The 9,783-nt window shown below is 44.4% G+C and overlaps 3 protein-coding genes across 12 annotated transcripts in view; 1 reads left to right on the forward strand and 2 right to left on the reverse strand.

Moving 5' to 3' along the window:
- Tomosyn (syntaxin-binding protein tomosyn) overlaps positions 1-3,977 on the reverse strand; it is a 42,262-nt gene extending 38,285 nt beyond the window's left edge. For all 9 annotated transcript variants that reach the window (XM_077414099.1, XM_077414104.1, XM_077414103.1 and 6 more), the window contains exon 1: positions 3,258-3,977. In XM_077414099.1, the coding sequence (XP_077270225.1) occupies positions 3,258-3,377 (120 nt within the window). In that variant the 5' untranslated portion in view covers positions 3,378-3,977. The remainder of the gene's footprint in view (positions 1-3,257) is intronic.
- Positions 3,978-4,178: 201 nt separating this feature from the next.
- Ggamma1 (guanine nucleotide-binding protein subunit gamma-1) lies at positions 4,179-5,106 on the forward strand. Its single transcript, XM_077414109.1, has 2 exons — positions 4,179-4,397; positions 4,498-5,106. Exon 2 carries the CDS (start codon positions 4,503-4,505, stop codon positions 4,713-4,715), a length of 213 nt encoding a protein of 70 aa, XP_077270235.1. The 5' UTR covers positions 4,179-4,397; positions 4,498-4,502; the 3' UTR covers positions 4,716-5,106.
- Positions 5,107-5,305: 199 nt separating this feature from the next.
- Positions 5,306-9,111, reverse strand: LOC143901671 (X-ray repair cross-complementing protein 6). Of its 2 annotated transcripts, none has more exons than XM_077414107.1 (9): positions 8,747-9,111; positions 8,309-8,472; positions 8,069-8,227; positions 7,133-7,565; positions 6,949-7,045; positions 6,596-6,842; positions 6,310-6,471; positions 5,998-6,222; positions 5,306-5,878 (listed from the first exon to the last, which is right to left on the reverse strand). In XM_077414107.1, exons 2-9 carry the CDS (start codon positions 8,412-8,414, stop codon positions 5,763-5,765), a joined length of 1,545 nt encoding a protein of 514 aa, XP_077270233.1. In that variant the 5' UTR covers positions 8,415-8,472; positions 8,747-9,111; the 3' UTR covers positions 5,306-5,762. The 2 variants fall into 2 exon arrangements, with proteins under 2 accessions (XP_077270233.1, XP_077270231.1); XM_077414105.1 differs by having other exon boundaries at positions 8,056-8,227; positions 8,747-9,109.
- Positions 9,112-9,783: the final 672 nt, after the last annotated feature.

A 9,783-nucleotide genomic window follows, 5' to 3' on the forward strand; every position in this document is an offset into this window, starting at 1 on the left:
AAAAACCTCGCGTTTCCTCGCATTTATGCGCGCCCGGTTCATCCCACTTTTATCGCGGCGAATTCCAAACGTGAAGGATCGCCGTAGATAAAAATTCGGTGGCGATCCTTTTAATCGCCGTTGAAAAAGAGCCGTAATAACGTAATTAAGATCGAATCCTGGCGAGTCGCGCAGGTCACCATTTATCAATGCGCTCGAAGCATCGTCAGGTAATTCTGGCTGTATTGTACGATGCGAACTCCTTATTGGCGATATTGCCTATAGCTGTACGAGCCCACGAGAGGGCGAGTCATCATAACTTGCGGCATATATTGACAGATCTGTCACATGTGTCTCCTATAAATTGCCTTTATTAGGAGTACAAATGAATACTTTCCCGCATTTTATTACCTGCGCGGTTTTACATATATACGAAAAATTAAACGATAAATCGAAATAACACACGACAACAAGCGCCGATCGTGTCGATAGACGCGTAAACACGCAACGTCAATCTCTCTCTCTCTCTCTCTCTCTCTCTCTCTCTCTCTCTCTCTCTCTCTCTCTCTCTCTCTCTCTCTCTCTCGCGTTCCTGTAACGACGTAAAGATAAAGTGCGACGTTCGCGAGCACGTATGGACGATTTTTCAACTTCCACCTGCTTCTTACATCATTCTTCCGATGCCTCTCGAGCACCAAGTGCAACGGGGAATTACGTACAACCCCGGAATTTCTTTTGAGAGAGAGAGAGAGAGAGAGAGAGAGAACGCGACGCTCTTCAACTTTATAATTCATTATGTTGTCCGAAGTATTTCGTGATGCTAAGTTAAGTGGTCCCTTCTCTTAAGACCCGCAATCGATATTCATCAGGGATGCTCTCTCTCAAATATATTAGCGTTGCACCGCAATTTTCGGCGATGTATCCGTGGGATGTATGCAAATGTCAGGTGAAGCGATAAACCGCGGCGCTCGAGGATGAACCCTCAGCAATTATGCAGCGCATAATACAAGCGTATCATCGTTTTCCGAGAAGGCAACATGCGTAATTTTGTTCGCGGAATAATACATGTTACTCCAAATGCACCCGCGCGTTATCGTCGATGCATAAATGAGGAAGCGAATGCGAAATAAGCGCTTTCAAAAGCTGCGCGTATCATTTTATTCTCCGAAACAGAAAACCCGCGGCCGCGTTTTCTAATCGGCTGCCTGCCTGCCCGCGGAAAATTTGCATGTTCCGCGCTGCGTCAGCTCTACGCGTCTCCGTGTCATAAAAAAAATAATAGAAAATTGCACGTCAAATCGCGGCGCGCGCGTCGAGAAACCGGTATCTCGAATATGTCATCCTCGTCTCGAGACCGAGAGAATTAAAATACTAAGTAGCAATGAGAATATATGATCGCCTACGCGCACATTGAGCGATGATTTCAGCGGAGGCAAATGTGCAGCGCGCGCGTTGCGTCGCGTCGCGTCGTCGAGTTTACGCGCGTTCACGACTCGCCGCGCCGTGAAAATCGCAATCGTGACCTCGTTTAACGGCGCGATTTTATGACTTTACGACGAGGTCGCGCTTCGAGGGGCGACAAATGCGAGAGGAGGCACATGTGGAAAGGTGTCGCCTGAATTGATCATCACCGACGAGGACGCGACGAGAGATAAGGGGGGAGGGGGGAAGGAGAAATCCCCGCGAGCGATCGAATTAAAATTGTAATACTCGGCGGAGATCGCGAAGGCCGAGAAACAAATCGGGATCGATCGGCCGGGGGAGGCATGTATAACAAAAATACGCGGCGCATATAAATGTAGTAAACGTCCCCCTCCCACCCCCCTTAAATCGCTCGTTCGTGTTCTCGCGCGCATTCCCCTCGTATCTGCCCGTATCGTTATCGGTTCCTCGTTCGCGTAACGGATATTCGCACGAACCGTGTAAGTATATCGCGATAGTCGATATCAACTTCGCCAACGGTTACGAACGATATTCGCTCCGGGTAAATAGACGGCGGGGGGGGGACAATTTTTGATGCACGAAAGTCAAAGCGCACGAGATACCTCGTGCGACGCGTGGCAACGCCAGCGGGGTGTATCGACAGCCATGTTTACTCTTCGGCTTATGTACCCCCCCCCCCCCGGCAACCTGAGCCTTCTAGGCGGGCGGAGCACACGAGGTTTTGCCTTGTAGAAGGGCTCGTGGTTCGCGTGTCACGTGAGTGCGCCAGTCTTGGAGCACGATTTCGAAATTATTTAACGTGTAAACTCGGCACGAGCGTTCTAAGCGACTCCACGAGCGCGGCACGATTCGCTCGGAAAATCCTTTTCCATATAGGCTCGCTTAGAACCAAGGTTGAGAAATGACAAAGTTGAGAAAGAAAAACGCTGTCTTCTCTCTTCAGTCTCCTTTCTCTCTCTCTCTCTCTTTCTCTTCCACAGAGTACACTGCACTTGCAGGCGAAAACGAAGCGCTCGAGAGTTTTATACCAGTTAATAGCGCGATACAATTGATATGAATTTATTCAGCGATATGAATTCCAAAGAGTTCGGGGATTACATAAGCTTTCAATATTGACACGGCGTGTTTACTGGGTTGCGGTTTGTTTACACGAACCGAAGAGCAGAAAGCTCGACACCGGGATGACGGGCTCTGGTCGAAGCGGAGGGTACCTATTATAAAAGCTTTTACCAAACGATTCGTTCGCGGACGTCGCACTTAAGATAAGTGCGGGCGAATAGAAACGCGAATGAGAGATTGAATCTTTGAATCGTTGAATCCCCAAATCTGGATCTGGATATCAGTTTCTTTTTCCTCAATTCTCTCGGGCCATTACATAATGTAACGGACGAGTGGGACGAGTTTTACGCGCGCGTATAGATCTGATTAAAGTCAACGCTATCTACTCGCTCGCCAGTGACGTTTGACGTTACTTTCTCTCACAACTGACCCCATAAAATTCCTAATTGCGCGACTTGCGTCGTTCAGTCAATCGTTAGACGTCGCGGGGATGGGGCGGGGGACGGGGGACGGGGGGAGGGGGAGGGGGTGAAACCTACGGCGGATCTCATTCCGCGCGATTACCCCGAAATTAACGCGGCAGTTCGCACGCCTCGTCGGGCCGCCTCGAACCACGTTTCCGCCTCGGATCTGCGAGAAATGCGCGCCGGGAGAACGGCGGCGGCGTGTTATCGACAGGTCCACTTTAATTGGGGCGAATGGGGGAGACGAAGGGGGAGGGGGTCGGTGGGCAAAGGAAGAGAGGGATTATCGGGACGAACTCGCCGTGTACTGACCTTCTTAACCTGGAAGTGCTCCGGCTTGAGATTCTCGACGATCTCCTGGTCGGGCTTGACGGGCTGCGGGACCGACGACCGGAACCCGTCGAGCACCCCCTTGATCGTGAACTTCTTCATCGCCAAATGGGGTCGGCCACTCCGGGGAGGGAATCACATGTGCCCGTCGTCCCGCCGTTCGTCCCTCCGTCCCTCCCGTCCGTCTGTCCCGACGAAAATCACGGCCGGGGACTCGAAGATCGGGCTCGTCGTGCTCCTCTCTCTCTCTCTCTCTCTCTCTCTCTCTCTCTCTCTCTCTCTCTCTCTCTCTCTCTCTCTCTCTCTCTCTCTCTCTCTCTCTCTCTCTTTCACTCTCTTTCTCTCTCTCTCTCTACATTTTGACAGTACGTCAAGCGCCGCGCGCCGCACCGCGCCGCGTCGCGTCGCGTCGCGCCGTGCCACGGACGGAACGGGACGGGACGGGACCGCGATCGTATGTCCGTCCGCTCTAGCGATGCGTTTACCAAGCAGTCCGCTCGATCCGGAGTACCGAGTAGAATAGCGTTAACGACGGCGGGGACGACGACGGCCGTCGGCCGATCCTCACGGCGGCGCCCCGACACGCTTTTTACGCCGTATGCGGGAACGCCGTGCGCGGGCCGAGACGTGGCGAGTGTCTTGTTTTCGCGGTTCACGGCAATGCGGTGTTGTTTAATCGCGCCAGGATCAATAACTGGCAACAGGCTCATGTGGACTATGTGGAGTTTCGCACGGCCGCGAGCGCCGCGCCGCGCGGGCGCGATGCGCCCCGCGGGTGGACGCGCAATCGCGAAGCGGGTCGCGCCGTCGCGTCCGCGATTGGCCGAATTGGCGCGGTGACACGTGACGCGGTGCGCCTGCTCGAGACACTCTCCCCATCGTGTAAAAGCGCCTTAATGCGTCGCACATGCAAGCGCGCCCTGAGGGATCGGCACAGGAAGAATATGGAAGAATAAAAGCAAAGTCGTTAGCTCGTTAGGGTCGAGAAAAGGCCGAAAGGACCGATCGCGAAAGCGTGATCGACGGATTACTTCTCGCGGTCAGAAAAATCGAAGTTGTCGGGGAAAAAGAGAGTCCCTCGCGGTCCGTAAGAGCGGGGTTCGAGTATCGTACGTCTCCCAGGTTAGCCTTTAAATTCGCGACGTACCTCTCTCTCTCTCTTCTCCGTTTTCTCTCTCCGTGTGGTTTAACACTTTCCTGATTTTGTCTCTCACGCATACAGCTGTTATGGACATGGTGATCACGAATTTGCAACAGCAACGTCAAGTGACAGAGCAGCTGCGCCGCGAGGCCGCCCTGAAGCGGATCACGGTGAGCAAGGCTGTCGAGGACATCATGAAGTACATCACCGAGCACGAGCAGGAGGACTGCCTGCTGGTGGGCTTCTCGTCGCAGAAGTCCAATCCCTTTCGTGAAAAAAGCACCTGTGTCGTACTTTAAGCCGGCGTGCTTGAAATGAAGAGGCATGGCAAAGGAAAGGCGAACGATATCACTTTTGTATCTTTGCTATTGTTCGTTGTAGGGATAAGTGTACTCGCGATTGTAAGATCTAAGTAATTTTCTATTTAAATTATTTTATAATATATTTATATAAGATTGTTGAAAAAATATGAGAAATTAAATTTTCTGGTTCAACGTTTACTGTTTGAAATGAACATTTTGCATGGAATTTATAAGGTTTTAAAAACGGACAGTTGTACAATTTTGTGTGAGTTGTGCAGAAATCTGCACATGCCTTACTTTTTTGTAGCCTAATTGCTGTAATTGCGGTAGATATGTTTCAATGGAACAATTGTATTTTTATATACATATACAAAGAGATATACTGTTATATGTCCATGTGATGTTAAATCGTCAAAATATTACCATCCCGTTGCCAAGAATAATTTCATCTTCCTATATCTAGACTAATATTATCCTAATTCAAAGTAACAATGATATTTCGACAATAGTTTCAACCAACAGAAGATTAAATACAGCTAAATAAAACCAACATTAGTTCTTAATTTCGATGTAAATTCTCATGGGGTACATTTGTGTATTGATCGCGAATCAGTTTCTTTAAAGCAGTAACCAATAGTATTGGTCAATACTGTTAACTTTACCGTCGGTTAAGCTAACCGTGGTTGGTGAAATTGGCCCTAATGCCTTCATCAAGTGCCTGTATCAAAGTTTAAAATTGACAATGAGCGATGAAATAACATAATGTAGATAATATCAAACATTTTATTTTAAAACGCGAGATTTTAATACACGATTTTACAGATATATTGTAAGCGCATTTTTATTGTGGAATAAAATATAATGGTTAAAAACAAGTGTTTTTATCTTTTATATACTTTAATAAGTAGTATCCATTTTTCTTATAAGTTTCTCTTCATGTAAAGTAACTTCAAAATAAAGTAATTTTTTTTTATATATAATCAAAAATATTTTCATCACGCAACCTTATATTTTATTATATAATTACACGCAATTGTTAAGTAATTATGTTTCCTTGTTTTTTCTAGCCCTTTTTGCTTTTGTCGGACCGTCGGATTTGCTTATATACATGTTCTTAAACTCGGGCACTAAATCAGCTGTTTTCTTATAGGTCTTCAAAACTGAAAAAGAAATTAGTATATACTTGATACAAGTTCATTTCCTTTTCTGTCCAAGTAGTAAAGATTTTTTTTTGCTCTCTGTATCTTTCTCGATCTGTACCGTAATTGATATTACTCACATGATTGCTCGATGATATCGATCGGCGGAGAACCAGGTTCTTTGTCCAAAGCGTACTTCTCCACCATTTGTATTTGACACTCCAATTTATAGGATTTGAACATATACGGATGGTAGTTAACGTCGAGTCGATCGATTGCTTTTTTCCACAGCGCAACTTGCTTATCGGTTACACAATTCTGGGCGTCGTAATGCAGCAATGCTTCGCTCTTGTCTCCTATGTCCCCTAATATAAAATTAAGCTCGTCGAGTAAGGAATATCTTGAATATCTCTTTACTGATCGCGTTATTATGTGAATATAATTAGACATACCTTGGAATGCGATTCTCGATAGATAAAAACCGCCCAGTTCAGCATTTGGAATCATGTAGCAGAGATTAGTTTGAGTATTCATCCGCAACGTGAACGCGCACACTATCATTCTTCCTTGAGTGGCACATTTATTTAATAAAGCGCCAAAGAACAATAGATTGTCTGCGAGAAAAAACAAAGACCACATTTGACATTACTTTTATAGTAATTAAACGCTGCGATATCATGAATCGAGCGTTATTTCACGCATTAAATTTTTTGTATCACGTATTTTATATTTTGTTACCTTTACGAGTGCTACCGTAATCTGCTCTGACGAAGTACTTCCGTTTAATGTGATATCTGAAAAGATCGTCGGGTATAGGCCTTACACCGATTATCTTGATGGCTGGTGGATGTATATGTTTTATCCGGTGCAGCTCCTTTTGCGTGAAACGCAGCTTCATACCACCAATCGACTCCTTAGTTTCCAAGTTAACTTCGTCTGGTATCACAAAAGGTAAATCAGGTTCCTCACTGTCACTGTCACTGTCCTACAATCAGGCAAATCAAGCGTAAGAAATAAAAAAATCCAAGACTTTTCCTTATACGTGTCATTTTATGCAAGATCTCCGATTACGTTATGCGAGAGATATACACCTTTTTGTAAGCCTCTTCACCCTTGAAATACGTCGATCTCGATAAAACTTGATTAGTCGCTTTGCTCAGCGATTTCGTTTGCAAACATCTACGTTTTCTGTAAAGTGATATTTACGTTTTTACTTGTACAATATTTAACAATGTTGTAGAAATAAACATTACTCTCACCAACGTAAAGACCTACCTGCCCAAAGTACGCACGACCAAATCAATCTCCAGGCCATCACACACCTGAAAGCTTAATCGCGCAATATTTTTGGACGGCGCTTTAATCTGCTGCACCAGATCCACCAGTGATGTCATTCTGTAAACATCTATGTCCGTCTTCCTTGACAGCATCTCTAAATCTTTATAGAACTGATCGTGCACCCAACTGTTTCCCAAACCAATCACGTACAATTTAATGTCCAAGTCCTTCAAGGATGCTGCCTTCGATCTGATGCGATGTTTTTCGTCGTCCGCGAGTTTAGGGGTGTGACAAGTAATCAGAACTATCCTGCGTTTGGTAAGGACTGTCTTTATCTTTAAGAAGATATCCATGGCGTATGTCAACGCGTCGTGAAGCGGGTAAGCATCCTCGGATTTCATGCTCTGGTAACCCTTCATGCCGCTTTTAACTGAAAATCATTCAGTCAGATAAATCATTAGATAAAAGCTCATATTCTTGAAGCACGTTATGTTTACTATTGATTGAACTTGATAGCAACATTAATCGTAACATCAAAGATAAAACTCAATAACAATAAATAAACGAACAAAGGCAAATAAGAGCTAATTCGCAACGATGGTCGGGCGACAGTAATAAAACAAAAATTACAATTATAAATAAATTAACACATTGACGATACGAGATCCATACTTTCACTAAATATCTTGGAGAGCGAACATGACTTTTGTATTACATCTTGACCACTGCATCGAAGTACCTAACCATCGTTATGTATGTACTGAGGAGGGTCCAAACCAAGGACCGAAACGTTTAGTTATTATATTTATTTATAATTGTAATTTTTGTTTTATTACTATTGCCCGACCATCGTTGCGAATTAGCTCTCATTTGCCTTTGTTCGTTTATTTATTAATCATAACATTAATAATTATACTTGCTCAGTTTTCTGACCAGTTGTAAATCGTCCAGAGTAACAACTCTGAGTTCGTGTAAACTCTGAATGTTCTTCCATGTTGAGTTCGTGTCGCTTCCTTCTGTACCAAATAATACCACACCCATCCAATCCTGCATACTCCATGCTAGCTTCTGCCGAAGAATTTGCTTGTACAACTGCAAGGATAATTAATGACAATTAATTGTACATATACAGCATACACGTTAACCAAACTGATAACCAAAGTTATAACTAACCTTGAAAAACTTTTGGATATGACTGAGCTTGGTCTCTGGTTCTACCTCGAACATCTTCTGTGTAGCATCGACGAGAAACAATGTGGCTTCTCTTACTCCATACCATTGGCTCGCTTGCAAATCGTCTTCCCCATCCGTATTGTAATCTTGTACGAGTGCCATTTCTGTTATCAGCATAATTTGTTACTATTAATTATTTCGCAGTTATCATTTAAACAATGTCTCAGAGAACATTATATGAATATTTTGAAGTTGCCTAAGAGATCATGAAATCTTAAAATTCCGAAAATGTCTTACGACACAATAAATCTAACCATATTTTAAGTAACTGCTGTAATTAATAATAAATACGTAGTACAGCTTGTTGATATGTATTCGTAACACACTACCGGCATTTTATGTTCGCGAATTTATCAGAAAATATGATTAAATACTCACCTCTGAAGGGATTGAAACGTCGATGTCACAAAAACTAGAATTCTGCGAATCTCTGACGAAACTACACGAATCTACGACGTTTTTATCTTTATATTTGTCGATGGAACGATTATCTCGTTCTTCCGTATTGACTTCATACGCAAAAATCGTTGCGGGTTGCGGATGACAATATGACAAATGACAACCGAAAAATAGATTGGAAACACACACCCACAAAAACCTCTATGCCCGATCTACAATAGCTGTAGTAAGCTGTAGTAAGACTCAAGATGTAAGAAATTGACCAATCACAGTCGATTATTCTCCTCACATTCGCCTGTAATTGGTCAATTTCTTACAGCTTGAGGCTTACTACAGTTACTACAGCCAGAGAGAAACCTGAGAGAGGCCATCCCGGCATTTTTCGTCAATTTTTCTGTGTCAACTGGTCACATTTTCCGACGCGCACCCTGATAAAGTGCGTATCAACTACGTCGTTTCGCTCGGTAACCGCACATGGTTTGCGTCCGTGCTAATGGTTCGTGTCCGAACTAGCCAGTTAGTGGGGATATGCTGCGGCCTCGCTCGGCCACGCTCGGCCGCGCTCGGCCGCGCTCGGCCGGCCCGGCGCCTCGGCAAGCTTCGAGCGAGGAGAGAAGGACAGAATTTACGATTTACTGTCTCCGTCTATGACTGCTAGCTGCCTTGGCACGCGCCGCTATGCGACGTTGCCACGATGCCAAGTAATTCGGATATCGCGTACGGAGACTCGCCGAGTGCCAAATCCGGAGTTGTTAAATATATATATATATATATACTTTATTACCATAGAAATTAAAATTTGTTAACGTAATACTATTTTTTGTTAAGTAAGGAAGGAAAGGATTTTTAGGAGTCAGAGGAACAGCTACGCATAAATAAAATATATCACCTATATGTATATTAATATTGTTATTTTATTTCAAAGTAAATTAAAAAGAAGTACGATATAAAAGTATGATATAAAAGTTATTATTTCTCATAGTATAAATTTGGATTCCGGTGATTTTTTTATCTTC

The sequence above is a fragment of the Temnothorax americanus genome, unplaced genomic scaffold (assembly GCF_048541705.1).
Source record: "Temnothorax americanus isolate GAGA-0224 unplaced genomic scaffold, ASM4854170v1 Scaffold35, whole genome shotgun sequence".
Taxonomy (NCBI): Eukaryota; Metazoa; Arthropoda; class Insecta; order Hymenoptera; family Formicidae; genus Temnothorax; species Temnothorax americanus.

What these genes read in the sequence shown, in the direction of transcription:
- Ggamma1 (XM_077414109.1), top strand. Translation starts at nt 4,503, where the DNA reads ATGGACATGGTGATCACGAATTTGCAACAGCAACGTCAAGTGACAGAG.
- LOC143901671 (XM_077414105.1), bottom strand. Translation starts at nt 8,470, where the DNA reads ATGGCACTCGTACAAGATTACAATACGGATGGGGAAGACGATTTGCAA. An exon ending in GTGAAGAGGCTTACAAAAAG is followed by an intron (nt 6,843 to 6,948) that starts GTGTATATCTCT and finishes GCCTGATTGTAG; the next exon opens with GACAGTGACAGTGACAGTGA. An exon ending in CGATATCATCGAGCAATCAT is followed by an intron (nt 5,879 to 5,997) that starts GTGAGTAATATC and finishes TTTCTTTTTCAG; the next exon opens with TTTTGAAGACCTATAAGAAA.